This window comes from Stegostoma tigrinum, chromosome 14 (genome assembly GCF_030684315.1).
Source record: "Stegostoma tigrinum isolate sSteTig4 chromosome 14, sSteTig4.hap1, whole genome shotgun sequence".
NCBI lineage: Eukaryota > Metazoa > Chordata > Chondrichthyes > Orectolobiformes > Stegostomatidae > Stegostoma > Stegostoma tigrinum.
The window spans coordinates 58,213,587-58,235,664 of record NC_081367.1 but is presented as its reverse complement, the minus strand read 5'-3'; the positions used below and the strand labels follow the sequence as shown (position 1 = coordinate 58,235,664).

Below are 22,078 nucleotides of genomic sequence, written 5' to 3'. Positions count from 1 at the left end.
GGAATATGTGTTGCTGTTCCTGCAACCTTCGAGTGGCATCATTGTGGCACTGCAGGAGAACCAGATGGACGTGTCATCTAAAGAATGGAGGGGGAGTGGAAATGGTTTGCGACTGGGAGGTGCAGTTGCTTATTGCGAACCGAGTGGAGGTGTTCTGCAAAGCGGTCCCCAAGCCTCCGCTTGGTTTCCCCAATGTAGAGGAAGCCACACCGGGTACAATGGATGCAGTATACCACGTTGGCAGATGTGCCGGTGAACCTCTGCTTATTGTGGAATGTCATCTTGGGGCCTGGGATAGGGGTGAGGGAGGAGATATGGGGGCAAGTGTAGCATTTCCTGCGGTTGCAGGGGAAGGTGCCGGGTGTGGTGGGGTTGGAGGGCAGTGTGGAGCGAACAAGGGAGTCATGGAGAGAGTGGTCTCTCCGGAAAGCAGACAAGGGTGGAGATGGAAAAATGTCTTGGGTGGTGGGGTCAGATTGTAGATGGCGGAAGTGTCGGAGGATGATGCGTTGTATCCGGAGGTTGGTGAGGTGGTGTGTGAGAACGAGGGGGATCCTCTTTGGGCGGTTGTGGCGGGGGCAGGGTGTGAGGGATGTGTTGCGGGAAATGCGGGAGACGCGGTCAAGGGCGTTCTCGACCACTGTGGGCAGAATGTTGCGGACCTTGAAGAACTTGGACATCTGGGATGTGCGGGAGTGGAATGCCTCGTCATGGGAGCAGATGCGACGGAAGCGGAGGAATTGGGAATAGGGGATGGAATTTTTGCAGGAGGGTGGGTGGGAGGAGGTGTACTCTAGGTAGCTGTGGGAGTCGGTGGGCTTGAAATGGACATCAGTTACAAGCTGGTTGCCTGAGATGGAGACTGAGAGGTCCAGGAAGGTGAGGGATGTGCTGGAGATGGCCCAGGTGAACTGAAGGTTGGGGTGGAAGGTGTTGGTGAAGTGGATGAACTGTTTGAGCTCCTCTGGGGAGCAAGAGGCGGCGCCGATACAGTCATCAATGTAATGGAGGAAGAGGTGGGGTTTGGGGCATGTGTAGGTGCGGAAGAGGGATTGTTCCACGTAACCTAGAAAGAGGCAGGCATAGCTGGGGCCCATGCGGGTGCCCATGGCCACCCCCTTAGTCTGTAGGAAGTGGGAGGAATCGAAAGAGAAGTTGTTGAGGATGAGGACGAGTTCGGCTAGGCGGATGAGGGTGTCGGTGGAGGGGGACTGGTCGGGCCTGCGGGACAGGAAGAAGCGGAGGGCCTGTAACGGCATGATGGTCCGCACAGGCTTGGAAGGCTGAAGGGCTTGTTTCTGTGCTATACTTTTTCATTTGTTCACAATGGATGTTTCATCTTTCTCCTGGAATCTTTTCCACTGGAAGGTATTTATGCTGAGTATGAAATATGTATAAATGTCTGCCACCACATCTTTTCTGATCACTCTCTTAACCAGATTTTCTAGTTCACTTCAGTTAGCTTTGTCTTTGTACTCTCAACTGTGTTCATTTCGATTTGAAATACTCGTTCTGGACTCAGTCTTCTCATCTTCAAATTTAAAATAAAATTGTTATGATCGCTACTGTCCAGTGGTGCCATTAGTGAGATGTCTTAAATTTATCCTGTTACATTGCATATTACTAGGTTAAGAATCGCCTGCTATCTGGCTGTAGAAAGAACTGTTCACTGAAATTGCCCTGAAAATTCTTACTATCTATTTTTATGTTTCTTCATAGCTTTATCCTGTGCTCTAATTTCTCCTTTTTTAGTCACTGCTGTTTTTTTGACACGGTGTTCAATCTTCTGACCTTTGCGTTCAACTTCCAGACGGGTTTTGCCAATCTGATTCAACCAATCCATTTGAGGATTCAAAAAAAATCCCATAGTTATTTGTGTACCTTTCACACAAGCCACTGGTATTTCTTTACAGTTCGCCAGTGCATTTATTGTTCAGATACCTGTGACTACTCTCACAAGTAATGGTTTACCTTTGCTGGTTCTCCCTTTGCAAACACATTCTCCATCTTGAGCTTTAGAACTAAGGCCATATCTCCTGCTGGTTTACTGTAATGTTTGTACATGTAAGATAAGTGTGATACGCCTGGAATTGGAGTGCTGGAATTCATTTCAAGCATTCCAAGGTCAGCATAGCAAAGTACAGGGTAGATATTTCTCAGCACCTGATATTATTGTACTGCTGATAATGAAATGTGAGGCTGGATGAACGCAGCAGGCCCAGCAGCATCTCAGGAGCACAAAAGCTGACGTTTCGGGCCTAGACCCTTCAACAGAGCTTCCTCTGATGAAGGGTCTAGGCCTGAAACGTCAGCTTTTGTGCTCCTGAGATGCTGCTGGGCCTGCTGTGTTCATCCAGCCTCACATTTCATTATCTTGGATTCTCCAGCATCTGCAGATCCTATTATCACTTATTGTACTGCTGTTGTGCATCTTACTGTTGTGTTTTCTTAGTTCAAGCAGTCTTTGAGTTTATGGTGATTTGCTTTAATGGATCGAGAGAAATTGTTTGTTCTGGTTAGGAAATACAGACCAAAAATATCCTTAAAATTTGAGCCAGGCAATTCAGAGTTATACTGTCACACAATCATACATCATGGAAACTGACCCTTCAGTCCAGCCGGCCCATATCGACCATAATCCCAAACTAAACTAGTGCCACTGCCTGCCCTTCGCCTATATCCCTCCAAACATTAATAATTCATATCCTTATCTAAATGCATTTTAAACATTGTAACTGTCGCAAGAGAGCTGATTTTAGAAAGCACTTTAGACGTTTGAACAGTGCACAAAACCAGTTAAGCTTTTCTCATTTACTTGGTTGACTTCACTTTTAGCTGGTATTTCAATGGTGTTGATGTCTTTTTTTTGGAAATCAACTGTCAGAACAAAGGCTGGACGATTTTGGAGTTGGAGATTAATGCTGCACAGGAAAGAAATGGCTGTAGTGATTTTCGGCCCATGCAACGCCATTCCTTTGGTTTATAGGCTCTAAAGGCAGAATTATCGGATTTTTTAAAAAAACCTCAATTTTGGGATATCGATATTGCTGGCAGGATCAGTATTTATTGCTCATCCCTAATTGCCATACGGGTGGCAGTGAGTTGCTGCCTTGAGCTGTTACCCACAGTGCCACTAAGAGAGATCCATGATCTTGACCCAGTGATATTGTGATTGACTGAAAATCCAGCAGAGTACGACCTACATGTTTCCCACAGATTATTGGGGTCTTAATCTGTGCATCAGTCGAGCAATGTGGACTTGGTGGAAAGTGCTGAATGTTTCTCTGACAGCTTTCACCCCCAATGTGGTGGTTAAAACCTGGAACATAGAAGTTCATTGCTCTCGTCACAGCAACTGCAACTTAGCAAATATTAGATCAAACAATTAGTTTAATCCAAATTAAATAGTTTTGGACTCTGGAAATAAACCAAGTTGATTTATTAACATTGCACATCCAAGCATGTCTGTTTACTGGTTGGTAGTGTATCTATTGGGTGAGTATGCAACTAACCAATCCAGGTTAGATCTGAGGACTGCATACCAAAGACTCTCAGAAACTGGCTGACCAGTTATCTGTGAAGGTACAATGTCAGATTACCTGCTACAAAATGTATCAGTCATACTGTTATGTGATCTCTGTCATATCTTCCAATATATACCAGCAAGTGGCAATTTAGCCTCACATAAGTTCCTTTCTCACTGAGCCTGGTGATATTTGTATGCTTAGTTATAAACATAACTTCTTATCAGAATAATAACTTACGGTGTTTTCTTCCGTTTTATTAACATGGCACCAGCTCGTTAATTGGCACTATCCTGAGGTTTAAAAGGGACCTAATTTAGCCAAGAGTTAATCTCGTTTGCATGAAATACTTTGTAATGACATAAAACCAGTAGTCATTTAGAGAGCCAGAGTAGCCAAGAAGGCCTAATGGGGAGGCGATGGCCTAGTGGTATTATTGCGAGGCGATTAATCCAGAGATCTAGGTAAAGTCATGGGGATTTGAATTCAATACAAATCTGGAATTTGAATCTAATGATTACCATTGTCAAATGTCACAAGAACTCACCTGGTTCATTAATGTCCTATTAGGGAAGAAAATCGGCCATCTTTACCTGATCTGGCCTACGTGGGACACCAGACCCACAGCAATATGGTTGCCACTTAACTGTCCTCTGGGCAATTAGGGATGGGCATTAATTATTGGCCTGGTCACCAATGACTGCATTCATGAATTATTTTTTAAAAAATCTATACTGCACTCTGATTACAGTTCTTATTGTGCAGTCTCCTACAGTAACATATAATCATGAACAGGAAAACACCTTCACTATGGCTGGGCCATCAAACTACAGTATTGACTTGGTGCTTTGCTAAACCTGAATCTGTTTGTTGTTTAACTCTTCCTGCAATTTAGTTCATGTCTTTTTTCTATCACTGGTAACACTGCATAGTAATAAGTGGGATTCCGTTTCCGGATACTTCATCCTTGCTGAGTTAACCACTGTGCATATGACTTATAGTATTGGACCTTTAACAATCCAAAAGAAAGAGCCTGCTACTTGATAGATAGGAACTTCAGTCTTACTGAAGAGAGAGACATGTCAAAATTGTTCACCTTTTGTTTGCTGGGACAAACACTAAAATGCTAAATTTCAAACCACAACAGTTTATACTAAGTGACAGTAGATGCTGATTGTTTGGCAAGCCATCTGTTGAACCATGGACAAAGCCATGGGACACTGATCATTCCCCAATCTCCCAGCTTTTCAGAAAAAAGCACAGGATCGAAAATGTTCCCTTTGTTTGCAGAGGATGCATTCCTGCAGACTCATGAATGTCTCAGCCAATTGGATTTGGTTTGCCAACCAGTCAGCACCTCTCTACTTCTGCAGTCTAAGTGCGTGTTTGTTTCAGCACTTTTGCCATTGTCCTGATGAGCATAAGACAAATGTCTTTGACAGCATGTCCCTCTTTTCAGCAATGTTCAAGCCTAACAATTATACATGCACTCGAGTATTTTTACACAGCGAACTATTTGTTTGATGTCTGCTGTGGCTCAGTAGATATCACCATATTTCTGAATCAGAAGGCCATGGGTTCATGATGCATTTCAGAGAGCTAAGTTCATAAGCAAAGCTGATTTTTCAGTGTTTGTGCTGTCAGATTTTTTTTAATAAAACATTAGACCGAAGCCTAGTCTGCCCTGTCAGATCATTGTGTAGTATGCCGTCGAACTATTTTGAAGAGCGATGGAATTATATACGTCCAATGTAGCAAAACGGGTTATCCGATTGATATCATTATTGATGTTTGTGGGAGCTTGCTGTGAGAAAATGGTCTGCTTTGTATTTTCCACTTAAGTATATTGCCTGAGTCATAAAGGACTTGAGGTATCCCTTGAAGTGTTGAAAGGTGTTTTGAAAGTACCACCAGGGCATATTTTAAGGCTGAATGATCTGCTTAACGTCCGTCTGTGACTTACAGGTATGTTTGCCCCAACTCAAAGAACAGAAGGAATCTCCACATCAGATATCATAACCAGGATTGTGCGGGATTATGACGTATATGTACGTAGAAATCTGCAGCGTGGTTACACTGCCAAGGAGCTCAATGTCAGCTTTATAAATGTGAGTAGTCATTCGTGGAGCAGGGAACACGGGTTCAGAATTTCATTTCACATGCTCCATGCTCACTTTTGGCATTGGCACGAAAGGGTTTTTTTAATCAAGTTTTGCTAGCAAAGAATCATCTGAGCCAGCGGTTTGATTTATTATTTATTGTCACTTTTACAGCAAATATTACCATAAAATACGTGAAAAGTTTCAACCCTCGCCACAATCCAGTGCCGTTTTGAACAGCTTAAGAATAAAAAGGATAACAGATGTAACTGCAAGAGAATCCTGAGCCCTGAGCCCAGAGCCAGCTCACCAATGACACCTGCGCCACCTTTGCCACCTCCGCTCCTGTGCCCACAACCAGGAGTCCCTGCCTCTGTCGTCACCTCAATAATACCCGGAGTCCTGACTCCAGGCATTACATGCTGCAGCCACTGCCTCGTTAATGCCAGGAGGACCGGGCTCCACAGCCAGACCAGATCACCACCTCTGTCTTGCCAAGGGACCTGATCTGGCTGCCCTCCCACAAGATGTCCCCGTGCCAGCACCAAATCTTGAAAAGTTCACCGTCGCCTCTGATCGCTGGAAGAGCTTTGCTACAGCTGCTGCTGCTAGCCCTGAATCCAGGGAGGATGTTCCTGCTGCTGCCTCTGACCACTGGGAGGAGCTGCCATTCTGTGCAATGTGTGCTGTAGCTGCTGTGCCGATTTCGCTGACTAACCTGCTGCGAAAAGCTCCAAAGGCAAGAGAAAGGAATGAAAAACAAAGACCGAAGAAAAGCAGAAGTAAAAAGCACACGGGAGCAGCTGAGTCCCAGGAAAAAGCCTGCATGGAGACTTGCTACTCTTCTGCCATCTTCTCACCAACATGAGGAAACTGTCTTGAGGAAAAGCCTTGGTCACGATGAGGGCAGAGACAAAGATTTAACAGAGTATATAAAAAGAAACTTGCCCTGGCAGGCAAGGTCAATAACAGAAGCACACAGAATTAAGATAATTGGCAAATAAAACCCAGGAGAACATAAGAATTTTTATTAGCATGCAGTGAGTCGTGTTCCAGAATGCTTTCCTAAAAGCCTGGTGTCTCTCAATCTGGTGTGCACCCTCCTTTCTGAAATCATTCTCTCTCCCCCTCTCTCTCTCTCTCTCTCTCTCTCTCCCCCCCCCCCCCCCACCTCACATGCACCTTCTTCACACTCACATGCTTTTGCACTCTTACTTTTTCTTGTTCTGTTACTTTATGACTCATTCTCTCATTTTTTCTGCTTTCCAGGAGAAGAAATACAACTTGCAGGAACGAGTTGATAAAGTGAAGCAGAAAGTTAAAGATGTGGAGGAGAAGTCGAAGGAGTTTGTTCAGAAAGTTGAGGAGAAGAGCATTGACCTGATTCAGAAATGGGAGGAGAAATCAAGAGAATTCATCGGAAACTTCCTGGAGATGTTTGGGCCGGAGGGAGCCTTGGTAAGCATTTTCACAATTAGTAACACGTTTCCGTAACAGTAAACGTAAGGGTGATTGAGAGAAGAGGAGTTTTTTTGATTATCATCAGAATCCCAATTCCTGGCCCCAGGCGCACTCAATGTCTCTTAAGTGGTTTATTAAACTTTTTATCCATAAGCAGCGAGGTACAAAAAAGTCTGACAACAGCAATAACGTTTATATAAAAACCGAAAGAACTATGGATGTTGAAAATCGGAAGCAAGAACAGAAACTGCTGAGAAAGCTCAACAGGCCTGGCAGCATCTGTGGGGAAAAAAATCAGTTAATGTTTGGGTTGGGTGACCCTTTCTCAGAATTGGACATTCATATAGTTGAAGATTGACTCTTTCTCTGGGAGCAAGGTAAGCATATCATTTGCAGTTTCTTTGTTTTGTATTTAAAAGAAAGACACTTAGACAGGGCATCACTTTCCTAAGCTCTTCAAATGGATTGAACCTCACCTGGGAGCAGGTAGATTAAATCTGGAGTAATTGGGTAAACTGGACTTATTAGATGGAAGACAACTAAAAGCACTATACCAAGGCCTGTTGGGATTTTTTTTAACACGGGTGCCACGAAGTAAAATAAAACGTGATGAAATGGCAAGATAGTAGAGGAAAGATTTATAATTAAATAGAAGATTAAATGTTATGATGAAAGGACTAACTCGCATTTATATAACATTGGTCACCTCTGGACACTTCAAAGTGCTGATTACTTTGAAATGTGCTCACTATCCTAATGTAAATAAATAAATAAAGAGCACTAAAAGAAATAAGGCCTTTAACAATTCGAGAACATATGTTTTCTCCATGTAACTAATTTCAAGTTGAGGCTTTAAAACAGGCTACCTTTTCTTCATTCTTTCATGGAATCAGGGTGCCACTAGGGAGGTCAACATTTGTTTCCCACTCCCATAATTGTCCTGGAAGTGCCTTGCTAGAGCCACAGTTAAGAGTCAACCACATTGCTGTAGGTTTAGAGGCACATGTAGGCCACACTAGGTAAGGATGGCAGATTTCCTTCACTAAGGGACATTAGTGAATCAGAAGGATTTTTACACTTAATCGATTTCATGTCCACATTACTGACATTTTTGAGTCCAGATCTTTGAAAGTGTTTGAATTTAAATTCTGCCAGCTACCATGGCCCAGAGCACTAACTTACTAGTCCAATGACATTGTGACCTTGCCACCATCTCCTTCCCTACACAAAATTACGTCCAAGCTGGTGAGAATGAGAAGTTGACCAATGAAGGCACCTGGTTTGTAGGAGAAATGCAACATTTATCTGTTCAGTGAGTTCAAGGGAAGAAAGTGGGACTAGTTTAATTTAGGGTTATGATCAACGCAGACTGGTTGGACCGAAGGATCTGTTTCCATGCTCTATGACTCTAAGTGAATGGGAGAAGACTTACGTTTAGTTTAAAACCTTTTATTGCGTCAGGGTATGCTGTTGTGATATACTGCCTGTGAAGTGCTTTCTGAAGCACATTCACTACTGTAATGTAGGGAAACATAGCAGCCCGAGTAAGATCCCACAAGCGTCAATGCGGCATCCACTGCTGTGTGTAATATGATAAATGTTGAACGACAAATGTTGGTTTGAGGCACTAAACCAAGCTCCTCGGCTCCTCTTCCATATAATAGCGACAGCGTCTTTTGTACTTAACTCAGGGCAGAAGGTGTCTTGATTTAATCTCAACAGACTGCATCTCTGATACTGCAACACCCGCTGAATACAGCATTGGAGTGTGAGCCTCGATTTTGTCCTTGAGTCTCTGGAATCTGGGAGTCAGAGTGCTGCTTACAAAGCTACAGCAGATGTGTACATGGCTACATCCAGAGGTGGAAAATGAAGTCTGGCTTTGAGACACCTAGGGACCTTGAAGTGGAATGAAAGTAACAAGAAAGCCTGTGAATCTATTAAAAAGCTACAAAGAGCTAACAGACGCAGCATTACCTGATACAGTGTAGTGGAACTAGAGTTAACCATAAAACCAATTAATGTAGCTGGGTCCAAAATAATACAAGCCCAAGAGGATTGCATCGCAAAATGTGATGCTTCTACACTGGAGTATAGTTGGAGTGAGAGCAAGTTATTTAAGGAACAAAAGGAGGAGGATATGATAATGGTGTCTCTTGGAGAACTAAATAAAGCGCATTCAAAACCATAGGAGTGAGATGACCTTTCTCTGTGGGGAAGAGGTGATTGAGAGGATTTGTTTGATGTAATCAGATCACAAGGAGTTGAGACAGCATAGGCTGGGAGGAACCATTGGCGAAAGAATTGAGAAAAATAGGCGAAGATTAAGGCATGTTGCAGTAGAAATAGTGAATAGATGCAGAATCCCTTCATGTACTGTGTGGTTAAGATCAGTAATGCACTGCCAGAATTTTTTTTTTCATTATATGCACATGTTGCTCACTGAGCTAGGGTTAATTTCTCCTTTCTAATTGTCCTTGAGAAGCAGGTAGTGAGCCTGATGTCTTGAATCACTGCAGCCTATAGGATTTTGACACTGTGGGAACTGTGATATGTTTTCAAGTCAGGATGGTGAGTGCCTTGGAGGGGAACTTGCAGGTGGTGGTGTTCCCAGGTGTCTGCTGCCCTTTCCTTCCAGAGTTTGTCTTTTATTTATTCACATAAGGGATGTTGGCATTGCTGGCTGGTCAGCATTTACTGTCCATCCCTAGCTGCCCTTGAATTGATAGGTTTGCTTGGCCATTTCAGAGGACAGTTGACAGTCCACCAAGTCATTGACATAAATGACCTGGACGTGAATGTACAAGGTCTGATTAGTAATTTTGCAGACAATACAAAATAAGGAGGTATTGTTGATAGCAAGAAAGGTTTTCAAAAATTACAGAGGCATCATGATCAGATGGGGAATGGGCTGAGGATTGACAAATGCATTTCAATACAGATAAGTGTGAGGTGTTGCACTTTGGGAAGTCAAACCAAGGTAGGACTTGTATAGTAAATGCTAACGTCCTGAGGAATGATGTGGAACAGGGAGACCTAAGAGTACAAGTACATAGTTAGTTGAAAGCGGTGTCACAGACAGGGTGGTGAAGAAGGCATTTAACATGCTGGCCTTCAGCAATCGAGGCATTGAGTATTGGAGTTTGGACGTTATGTTACAGTTGTATAAGTTGTTGGTGAGGCCGCACTTGGAGTATTGCATACAGTTTTGGTCACCCTGTTATAGGAAAGACATAGTTAAACTGGAACGTATGCAGAGAAGACTTACGAGGATATTGCCGGGACTAGTAGGCCTGAGCTGTAGGGAGAGGTTGGCCACGATGGGACTTTTCTCCTTGGAATGCAGGAGAATGAGGGATGACCTTGATGAGATGTATGAAATTATGAGGGGCATAGATAGGATGAATGCATATAGTCTTTTTCCCTTGGATGGAAAATTGAAAACCAGATGGTTTAGGGCAACAGGGGAAAGATTTAAAAAGAGAGTGATACATATATGGAATGGGGGTCAGAGAAAGTGGTGGGACAGGTACAATAGCAACATTTAAAAAAATATTTGGATAGGTGCATGGATGGGGAGGGGTTTAGAGATATATGGACCAAATGAGGGCAATTAGGACCAGCTGAGTGGACACCATGGTAAGCATGGACCCATTTGGGCCAAAAGGCCTGCTTCCATGCTGTATTATGCTATGGCTCTATGACTGAATTGCATTACTGTGGGTGTAGAGTCGCATGTCAGGTGAGGATGGCAGATTTCCTTCTCCAAAGGACGTTCATGAGCCAGGTGAGTATTATTGACGATGGTTTCAAGATCATCCGTAGATCCCTAATTCCAAATTATTTTTTCATTGCATTCAAATTCCACCATCTGCCATGATGGGATTCAAACCACGGTCCTTAGAACACTAGCTGAATTTCTGGATTAGTAGTCTAGTGATAATACCACTAAGCCATCACCTCCCTGCCTCGCTTTGCCACGGTAGAGGTCATGAATTTCGAAGCTGCTGTCAAGGTAGGCCTGGGGAGTTACTAGAGTGCACCATGTAGATAGTACGCGCTTCTTAGACCATTTGGCGGTGATGGAAAGAGTGAATGATGAATGTGGGGAATGGTGTGCCAATCAAGCAAGTTGCTTCATCTTCGATGGTGTCAGGCTTCTTGAATATTACTGGAGCTCAATGTCTCAGGGCTCATGAAGAGTATTCCATCACACTCCTGACTAATGCCTCGTCGAGCTTTGAGCATACCTCTGATCTGCTCAGTTTTAGAGGCAGAAAAAATATTCAGGATGAAATTGAATTATTATCAGAGAATGAGGAATCTGCAAGGCAATGGGGAGTTGGCTTGCAGTGGCATGAGGCCAATTGCTTCTTCAGGGATCCAGCACAGACATGATGGGTTGAATGGCCTATGTTGTATCCATTTTGTAAATCTGTCCATGAGGATTGCATACATAGTCATAGGAGTAGAGTCATGCAGCATGGAAGCAGGCCCTACGACTCAAACTGGTCCATGCTGACCACAGTACCCACTCAGCTCATTCCAATTGCCTGCATTTGGTCCATATCCCTCTAAACCCTTCTTGTCCATGTACCTATCCTAATGTTTTTTAAATGTTGCTATTGTACCTGCCTCAACCACTTTCTCCAGCAGTCCATTCCATATATGCATGACACTCTGCATGAAAAAGTTGCTCTTCAGGTCCTGCTTAAATCTATCTCCTCTCACCTTAAACCTGTGCCTCCAAAAAACTATATGCGTTCATCCTAAATATGCACCTCACAATTTTATACACATCAATAAGGTCACTCCTCATTCTCCTACATTATGAAGTCCTATCCTGGTCAACCTGTCCCTATAACTCAGGCCTACAAGCCCTGGCAACATCCTCGTAAATTTTCTTTGCGCACTTTTCAGTTTAGCTATGTCTTTCCTATAACAGAGTGACCAAAACTCTACACAATAAACATCTTGTATTTCAAACAGTTACAGATACTTCTCACACTCAATAGTTCAGGAGACAAAGGATAAAGGCACAACAAAATGAAAAGAACAGAAATGATGCTGCAAAATGATAACACTGTAAAGTCCATTTCAAAATAATTTTACATCTGTAAAGGTCACTTAAAAGCTTACGATTCTTTGGTACTGCAAGAGGACTCTGAATATTTCCAACATTGAAGAAAATGTCTTTCCTAAATCATATCTAATGTAATGACAGAAAAGATTTTAAAGCAGGCTTTTTGAATAGTTTGGGGGGATAAACTGCTCCTCAGTGATATGGGTAATGCATCAACCAGATTGGCATTGTGACATGTGGTAAGAAAATTAACAAAGGGTAAACCTACTTCACCTCATCCTCATCCTCATCCTCATCAAACAACCCATCATGGATGCATTTGTTCATTACGTCACCTCTTTAAGTTACAACTGCATAATCCATGTAAAGGTGAAAACTTGTCTTCATGTTGATGGCAGCCATGTTATGTGATCTAAACATCATGTTAATGGGTTAATTTCAGATCAAAAGTATCATAAGGCACTTTTTGCCAGAAGTAGAATTGTACATTATCTCAGTCATTAAGCATCATTCAGTCACTCAAACATTATAGTCAAGGCAGGGATCATATCGAGAATCCCAGCCCTCCTTCCCCCCGTGAGAAGGTGTGGAGTAGGGTAAAATTAACCATGCGACCATCACCTCTTCTTCTGATGGTGTAAACTAGTCTCAAGGACTGTGTCTCCTCTGTGCTCACTGATGTTCACTGGTTCGCAGTCTAGTAATGTCTCAATTTTATTATTTTTGCTGTAACATTCAAATGACTTTGAGGCCTCAGACCCTCTCTATCTCTTTAATCTTTTCTGACCCTTCATGTTCAGTTGAATTGCTCCACCATTAGCAGCCTGCTTGAACCCTCCAAATCAACCTCTTTGACCATGCTTTGGCCAGATATCCTAATATCTCCTTCTGTACCTCAGCGCCCTGTTTTGTTTGGTCATCACAGTTGGCAACATGTCTTGAAATGTTTTTGCTATATTAACTGGAAATTTAGAATAACCTACCACCGCAAGCTGGGCACACTCAATTGTTGCTGAAATTCAAGGAATAGATTTCTGAGAATGAAAGAAGCAAAGGATAAGATAGGAACATGTATTGAGGTAGAAGATGAACCATGATCGAACTGAATGGTGGAGTGAACTCTAGGGGGCCTCCTGCTCCTATTTGTTTCTTAAAGATGCATGTTGTTGTTTGGTTGTGAACCCATGCAGGTTTAAGAGTGTCCTAACGTTTTCTATTTCATTCACCCCTCCTAAAACAGAAGCATATGCTGAAAGAGGGCAAAGGTCGAATGCTGCAAGCAATAACCCCAAAGCAGAGTCCGAGCAACAGTCCGGTCCGGGAGCGTTCCCCGTCGCCCACCTTCCGATGGCCGTTCTCCAAGACTTCCCCACCGTGCTCACCAAAACCTGAGTCGGACGCAGCTGGCTACGATATCAGCGATGACGATTCAGAGTAAAGGTCTCTCTCTCTGTCTCTCCCGGAGTCTTCATTTCACCCCCAACACCTGTCTCCTCCAATTCTGTCTATCGATTGCCAGTGATCCACGAGGACTGCAGGCTCGAGGCAAGTGCCACTCTCCAACATCTGTACACAGAAAAGAAGTTCACACAAATAGGGTCAAGTTGGACTTTGGAATTAAAGCATTAAAATCAAAATAATTTTCCACAGGGAAACAGCTTCAACGATGTAAACTTTTTGTTTTCTTTTTAGCAAATTAAACTAATTTAAAAGAATCACTGTAAAGATTATGGGGGAAAATGCCTTTCTTTTATATTTAAGGCCTAGTGTTGTATCAGAGTATCTGCACGTCAAAATGTAATGTGTGTTTCTGATGTGAGAGGCTGGAAATGCATGCTTGCCTCAATTTGGTGGCCAAAAGACTGTGGTGGGGTGGGCGTATGGTGGGAAGGTGGATTGTGCTTGTATCTGTTCTTGGGCTTTCTCATGCTACTTCCATTCACCTGAACAGTATTCCCCAGTGAGGATAGTGTTGTAATTTGCCAGTTAGTTGCATCTCCAACTTCACCAATCTCGAGATTTGAAATCTCACCTCCCACTCTGCCTTGTGTCCAATCTCACCGAACTGATTCATTCAGCTTCTGCAGTCTTCATTGAACCCAAGAAGGTCATTGGAGCAAGGATGTGATCAGTTCAGTTCTGCAGCTGTGGAATGCGATGCACTGGAGGAGATGAGACAGAACTGGGACGTTGGATATACCCACAATGCCATCTGGTGCAAATTTACAAGAGGTGGTTTAATGACCACTTTTTCCTTATGCAACAGTTGAGATTCCCTTCCTGTGAGCCTCCTTTATAGTTTGTTTTATGCATTAGGTACAGACAGTTATTCTGAATGGTGAGAAGGCAGTGATCCAGCTTGCTGCATGTGAAGCACGCGGTGTCCAATAGTAAAATGATTTTTGTACAACCCGGGGGTCGGGGCGGGGGGGTGCTCAGATGCTGTGGATGAACTGGGCACTTTCCATTTCTAGTGGACCTTGCACTATATGCGTGGCAGGAAGCCTGTGCTGTAAATCACTGCCATCAACCAGTTTCTCTGGCGCTTGACAGTTTGAACATGTTGGTGTATAATCGGTTGTTTTTGCACTCGGAAAGCTCAGACAACTCTTGAGATGAAGCCCCTGTGGGATTTCACTCCCGTTCTGTACACTTGGGAAGAAAAGAGTTTGTAATTTTTTTGAAGACTGTCCTGCAGTAGGACGTGGCAAACTGCCCCTTGAACCACTTCAATCCATGCAGTGTACCCACAGAGCCTTTGGGGAAGGAATTCCTGAATTTTGATCCTTAACATTGAAGAAGTGGTGACATTGTTCCACTTTAGAATAATGTGATTTGGAGGGGAACCTACAAGCTGGTGGTAATCATGGGTTTGGAAGGTGCTGCCTTAAGGTGCCTTGGTGTGTTGCTGCAGTTTATCTTGTCAGTGGTACACACTGCAGCCAGTGTGCATTGGAGTTGGAGGAAATGGGCTGCCTTTGTGCTGAATGGTGTTGAGCTTCTTCTGTGTTGGCACTGCATTTATCGAGGCAAATAGAAAGTTTTACCCCATAGCCTTCACAGTTTCCACTGTCCTTCGACAATGTTTTGATGCCACATAAAACTAATTAAATTGTCTGGTGACTGGCTTCTGTGGTGCAGTGACCTCAGGAGAAGACCAAGGTGGACCAGTGACTAAATACTTCTGACTGAATGTGTTAACTAACACTAAGAATGTGGAACTTACAGCCTGGTCTCTGCCATTATTAAGGATGGGGTGCTCATGACCCTTCTCCTCTTGTTGGTTATATTTCCGTCCCCATTTACGACTGCACGTACAGTTTGATCTGAATTATTAATTGTGGGATCACTGAGCTCTGCCTACAATGTTCTATTCCATTATTAAATGCTTGCCTTCGTGTTTTGTAACTTCACCAGGATGAAGTAAAGGATACATTGAGCATGAAGTTACAGATTGAGAGTGATGGCCCATGATGTCTCATTGCTGCTGCCTTTTGATTTGCTAATTTTGCTCTGAATCTTATTTCCTTTAGCAATGTAGTAGTCCTGCGCAACATGATGACTGTTATTCTGTTTGGTGGTCAGTCCTGCTTATATCATCACAGACAGGTACATCCATGAGGGCGAGAGAAAACAGTTTGTTTTGCCTTTGTTAGCTCTCTCACCACCTGTTACCGGTGCAGTTTAGCAGTTATAAGCTTCAAGACTTGGTCAGCTTGGTCAGTGGTGGTACTGCTGAACTACACTTGGTGAACCCCAAGGCTGCTTTGATAGAATCTTCCAAACCTACAACCTCACCCATCTAGAAGGACAGGGACAAGCCGTATATGGGACACCACCACCTATTAGTTCCCTTCCAAGCTATTCAGCATCCTGACAGCAGAAATATACCACCATTCCTTTAGTGTCAGTGGATCAAAATCCTGGAACTCCCTCCATTAAAGCAGCATTGTTGGTGTACTATACCTCAAGGACAGCAGTGGTTTAAGAAGGCAGATCACCATCACCTTCTCAAGTGGAATGTGGGCAGTTAATACTGGCTTAGCTTGTGACGCACATATCCCATGAATGAATAGAAAAGAAAAGTGAAGACCCCTAACGAGAGCCCGTTTTGTGTTCTTGCCATCCTCCTTTTTCTTGATGTGGGGGAATCCTGATTTGTTGCTGACTGAGCGGTAATAAGCAAGAGCTTCCCTTGTCCACCTTCGACCTGATGCAATGAGATTTCAAGGAGTGTGGGATTCATGTTGAGGACACTAGGGCCACTCTTGATTGTATATTGTGCCTCCAAGACTTCTCTTCATTCTCAATACCTTTACCTCTGGTATTACCAGAGGATTTGTCATTAACTTCCACCTGTTTCTCATCTACAGGCTGCTCTTAGTTCTTGTGAAGCACATTGGAACATTTGATTTTATCATCCAAACAGTGTGGCAGCTACCACGTGTATACTGATGACACCCAGCTCTACCTCACCACCACTTTTCTTGACCCCTCCATAATCTCTACATTATTGGACTATTTGTCCCACATCCTCCAAATAAATATTAACCAGACCAAAGCCATTGTCTCTATTTCCTGCCACAAACTCTGCTCCCTAGCTAATGACTCCATCTATATCGCTGGTAATTGCCAAGGACTGAGCCAGGCAATTTGTGACCTTGCTGTGTCATCTGACCCTGTGCTGAACAACTGACTATATATCTGCCACATTAATGCATCCTCATAGTTTCACCTCTAACATTACATGACTCTCCTTTACTCATCTCATCCACTGCTGAAATCCTCATTCACACCTGACTTCTCCAGTACTGTCTTGGCCAACTTCTGTCTTCTGCGCTTCACAACCTTAAGGTGATCGTCCATTCTGCTGTCTGTATCCTAAGTAGCATTAGCTGTTCATAACCCCACCCTCCTCCTACCTTGCTGTCATCCACTCTGCACTCACTGACACACATTGGCACCCAGTCAAGCAACGCAATGATTTTAAAATTGTTATCTTTGTCTTTGAATCCTTCCATAGGTCTGTAAACTCCGCCAGCCCTATAACCCTCTGAAATCACTGTCATTCGAGTCATTCTCACTTCTTGAGCATCTCCAATTGCAATTGCTTCACAATTGGTGGCTGCTTGACCTGAACCCTGGAATTCCCTTCTCTACCTCTATATTCCCTTTTTAAAATGCTCCTTACAATCTACCTCTTTGATTGGGTTTTTGAACATCTGTCCTTGTATTTCTTACATAACTTGGTGTTAAATGCCTGCTAAAAATGCCCTATGGGGCAGGATGTAACTAGGGAAGGTTACAACAGGAGTTTTGCATGTTAACTGGAAGGTAGATATCTGTGGGTGTGATCTCTTCAGACTGTAACTTCGCTAGTCTGTGGGATTGCTATCCTGATCTTCACAGATTTTAGCAATGAGGACTCAGTTTGTGCAGTTTGATGGTAAGCTATTTGTCCCATTACTGTAGCATTGCTTTTTGTAGCTATCTTCATAGCCAAATGGTTCGCTCGGCCATATCAGAGGGCACTTCAGAGTTAGTCATGTTGCTGTGAGTCCAGAGTCAGTAGTAGGCAGGACCAGGTGAGGATGACAGATTTCTTTCCCTAAAGGACATTCATGAACCGGACAGGTTTTTAATGACAATCCTGTAGTAGTTGATGGCTTCTTATTTTAGTTTGCCAGACCTCACGATGAAATTTGAATTCATGCACTCTTATTACATCAGGCTTCTGGATCACTAACGCAATGACACATCACCACTGTGTGTGATTGCCCTATTTGCAGGACAGGAGAAGTTAGATTGTTGTCCTGTCCGCTGGGCTGTGTCTGTATCGCTTTTTAGTTTTGTAGAAGTTATGACTGTTTATTTTAAAGTAGGATCTTAAGGTTTTTTGATATCACCAGCACTATAAATGAGATGAATTCCACGTGCTATCTGACTGTTATTCTATTGCACATTGTACAGTAATAGTAATGGATTGGGCTGCACTGAAATCTGCATTTCTCTGTGTCATCTCAGTCTTAGTTTTTGAAGAATGCTTTAAAAAATAGCATGTGCGTTTATATAGGGCCCTTTATGACCCTGGGATGTTCGAAAGCACATGGCGTGCCAATCAAGTGGTTTACGGAGTTCAGTCACTGTGTTGTAATGTGAGGAAACAGGACGGCATTGCCAAACCCCAGGCTGTCTGCAGTTTTCACTGTCACAATGTTGCCTCGGTGCTAAAGCCAGAGATGCAAGGAACCAAGTTTGTTGCAGTTTGGGTTAGACCCAGAAGGACACTTTTCTGGTAATTGAGCTGGGGAGGTGCCCCTTTGAGGGGAAGTGGGCTTGCTGGCTGCAAGAGCCTTCAAATTGGGAACGATGACCACTGCTTATTGAGTAAGCACTGCACCCACATTCTCCCTGCTCACTGGGAGTTACCAGGAGCGTTCCGCAGGAAGGCATGACACTGGAAATCTGGTGACAGTGTTAGCTTTGCAACCTCCAGTTCACTCATAGCAAGCTGTGTCAGATTGACTGCAACCCTCAAGCTTCGTATCTGTAAAACAATAAGATACAGGAGCGGAAGGAGTTCATTCAGCCCATTGGGTCTGCTGTGCCATTCAGTGTTATTATGGCCAATCTCTGAGGATGGATCTAAAGTTTGGGGGGTGTTGGGAGAGGGTGGGGTATGTGACTTGCTATCTCAGTCAAATCAGGAATAGCCAAACTCCACAAGCGTTTCCTTGACTGTTGGCTGACAGATGGAGTGCAGAACTATTTCTGTCTTGGTGTTGTATTTTTAAAAATCCATCTGTTATTTATGCAATACAATGTTCCTGTGGGCAATCTTTGTTGATCATTTAAAATTTACACATTTAAAATGAGATTAAATCTTAGATGTTTTGTTAAACTTGGGTGTTTGGGGACACGGAGGTTAAATTAACAATAGTTGAAATGCAAGGTGCTATAAGATCGGCTTTGAGCTGAGATTTTTAATAGAGATGCATGTTGTTGATAAGTGGATTCTGTGCTGATCTTTTAATCAACTTACAGCTGTTAAACAGTGGAAAATTGTCTGATTAAACAGCATTAAAATAAAACTCCGTCTGGTGTCCCTTTTTTCCCCTCTATCGAATTGGTACCTCTTCCTCTAGTGTAAAAGTTTTCTGCTCTCCACTTCTCAGGAGAACTTGAGATTTGCTTGAGTTACGAAACCTTAGGCACTGCATTGCCAGTTACTTAAGGTGTGAACCTATTCCACTCCAATGCAGCTGATTGTTAGCACACTGGATGTGAGTTTGCTCGCTGAGCTGGAAGGTTCGTTTTCAGACGTTTCGTCACCATACTAGGTAACATCATCAGTGAGCCTCCGACGAAGCGCTGGTGTTATGTCCTGCTTTCTATTTATCTGGTTAGGTTTCCTTGGGTTCGTGATGTCATTTCCAGTTCTTTTTCTCAGGGGATGGTAGATTGGCTCCAAATCAATGTGTTTGTTGATGGAGTTCCAGTTGGAATGCCATGCTTCTAGGAATTCTCGTGCATGTCTCTGTTTGGCATGTCCTAGTACGGATGTGTTGTCCCAATCAAAGTGGTGTCCTTCCTCATCTGTATGTAAAGATACGAGTGATAGTGGGTCATGTCGTTTTGTGGCTAGTTGAACATAGAACAGTACAGCACAGAACAGGCCCTTCAGCCCACGATGTGCCGACCATTGATCCTCATGTATGCACCCTCAAATTTCTGTGACCATATGCATGTCCAGCAGTCTCTTAAATGACCCCAATGACCTTGCTTCCACAACTGCTGCTGGCAACGCATTCCATGCTGTCACAACTCTCTGTGTAAAGAACCTGCCTCTGACATCCCCTCTATACTTTCCTCCAACCAGCTTAAAACTATGACCCCTCGTGTTAGCCATTTCTGCCCTGGGAAATAGTCTCTGGCTATCAACTCTGTCTATGCTTCTCATTATCTTGTATACCTCAATTAGGTCCCCTCTCCTCCTCCTTTTCTCCAATGAAAAAAGTCCGAGCTCAGTCAACCTTTCTTCATAAGATAAGCCCTCCAGTCCAGGCAGCATCCTGGTAAACCTCCTCTGAACCCTCTCCAAAGCATCCACATCTTTCCTATAATAGGGCGACCAGAACTGGACGCAGTATTCCAAGTGCGGTCTAACCAAAGTTTTATAGAGCTGCAACAAGATCTCATGACTCTTAAACTCAATCCCCCTGTTAATGAAAGCCAAAACACCGTATGCTTTCTTAACAACCCTGTCCACTTGGGTGGCCATTTTAAGGGATCTATGTATCTGCACACCAAGATCCCTCTGTTCCTCCACATGCCAAGAATCCTATCCTTAATCCTGTACTCAGCTTTCAAATTAGACCTTCCAAAATGCATCACCTCGCATTTATCCAGGTTGAACTCCATCTGCCACCTCTCAGCCCTGACCTCTCACCTCTGCATCCTGTCAATGTTGATGTTCATGTATCCTGGTGGCTAGCTTTCTGCCAGTTTGTCCAATGTAGTGTTTGTCACAGTTCTTGCAAGGTATTTTGTAGATGATGTTCGTTTTATTTGTTGTCTGTATAGGGTCTTTTAAGTTCATTAGCTGCTGTTTTAGTGTGTTGGTGGGTTTGTGGGCTACCCTGATGCCAAGAGGTCCGAGTAGTCTGGCAGTCATTTCGGAAATGTCTTTGATGTAGGGGAGAGTGGTTATGGTTTCTGAGCCCGTTTTGTCTGTTTGTTTGGGTTTATTGCTGAGGAATCGGCGGACTGTGTTCATAGGATACCCATTCTTTTTGAATACGCTGTATAGGTGATTTTCCTCTGCTCTGCGTAGTTCCTCTGTGCTGCAGTGTGTGGTGGCTCGTTGGAATAATGTTCTAATGCAGCTTCGTTTGTGAGTGTTGGGATGGTTGCTCCTGTAGTTCAGTATCTGGTCCGTATGTGTTGTTTTCCTGTAGACGCTGGTTTGAAGTTCCCCATTGGCTGTTCGCTCTACTGTGACATCTAGGAATGGCAGTTTGTTGTTGTTTTCCTCCTCTTTTGTGAATGTTATGCCAGTAAAGGGTATTATTGATGGTCTTGAATCACCTATACAGCGTATTCAAAAAGAATGGGTACCCTATGAACACAGTCCGCCGATTCCTCAGCAATAAACCCAAACAAACAGACAAAACGGGCTCAGAAACCATAACCACTCTCCCCTACATCAAAGACATTTCCGAAATGACTGCCAGACCATTCAGACCTCTAGGCATCAGGGTACTCACAAACCCACCAACACACTAAAACAGCAGCTAATAAACTTAAAAGACCCTATACAGACAACAAGCAAAACAAACGTCATCTACAAAATACCTTGCAAGAACTGTGACAAACACTACATTGGACAAACTGGCAGAAAGCTAGCCACCAGGATACATGAACATCAACTAGCCACAAAACGACATGAGCCACTATCATTCGTATCCTTACCTACAGATGAGGAAGGACACCACTTTGATTGGGACAACACATCCATCCTAGGACAAGCCAAACAGAGACACGCACGAGAATTCCTAGAAGCATGGCATTCCAACTGGAACTCCATCAACAAACACATTGATTTGGAGCCAATCTACCATCCCCTGAGAAAAAGAACAGGAAATGACATCACCAACCCAAGGAAACCTAACCAGATAACTAGAAAGTGGGACATAACACCAGCGCTTCGTCAGAGGCTCACTGATGATGTTACCTAGTATAGTGACGAAACGTCTGAAAACTAACCTTCCAGCTCAGCGAGCAAACTCACATCCGGCACCTCAACCTGAGCTACAAATCTCAAAACTTGTTAGCACACTGCTTGATCACGATGGGATGATTGAAGTATTCCAGTCTGTTCCCTTCCTCTACCTAAGGAACATTGACAGCAA

General features: G+C 43.4%; 2 protein-coding genes across 3 annotated transcripts in view; one reads left to right on the top strand and one right to left on the bottom strand.

The window, feature by feature from the left end:
- LOC125457587 (choline-phosphate cytidylyltransferase A-like) overlaps positions 1 to 19,258 on the top strand; it is a 56,855-nt gene extending 37,597 nt beyond the window's left edge. The window contains exons 7-9 of the mRNA XM_048542015.2: positions 5,490 to 5,632; positions 6,893 to 7,081; positions 13,408 to 19,258. Coding sequence (XP_048397972.2) covers positions 5,490 to 5,632; positions 6,893 to 7,081; positions 13,408 to 13,605 — 530 coding nt within the window. The 3' untranslated portion in view covers positions 13,606 to 19,258. The remainder of the gene's footprint in view (positions 1 to 5,489; positions 5,633 to 6,892; positions 7,082 to 13,407) is intronic.
- LOC125457923 (organic solute transporter subunit alpha-like) overlaps positions 19,141 to 22,078 on the bottom strand; it is a 33,323-nt gene continuing 30,385 nt past the window's right edge. Inside the window, exon 9 of one of the 2 annotated variants that reach the window (XM_059651190.1) lies at positions 19,141 to 19,763. In XM_059651190.1, coding sequence (XP_059507173.1) covers positions 19,504 to 19,763 — 260 coding nt within the window. In that variant the 3' untranslated portion in view covers positions 19,141 to 19,503. The remainder of the gene's footprint in view (positions 19,764 to 22,078) is intronic. The other variant, XM_059651191.1, reaches the window with a different exon arrangement.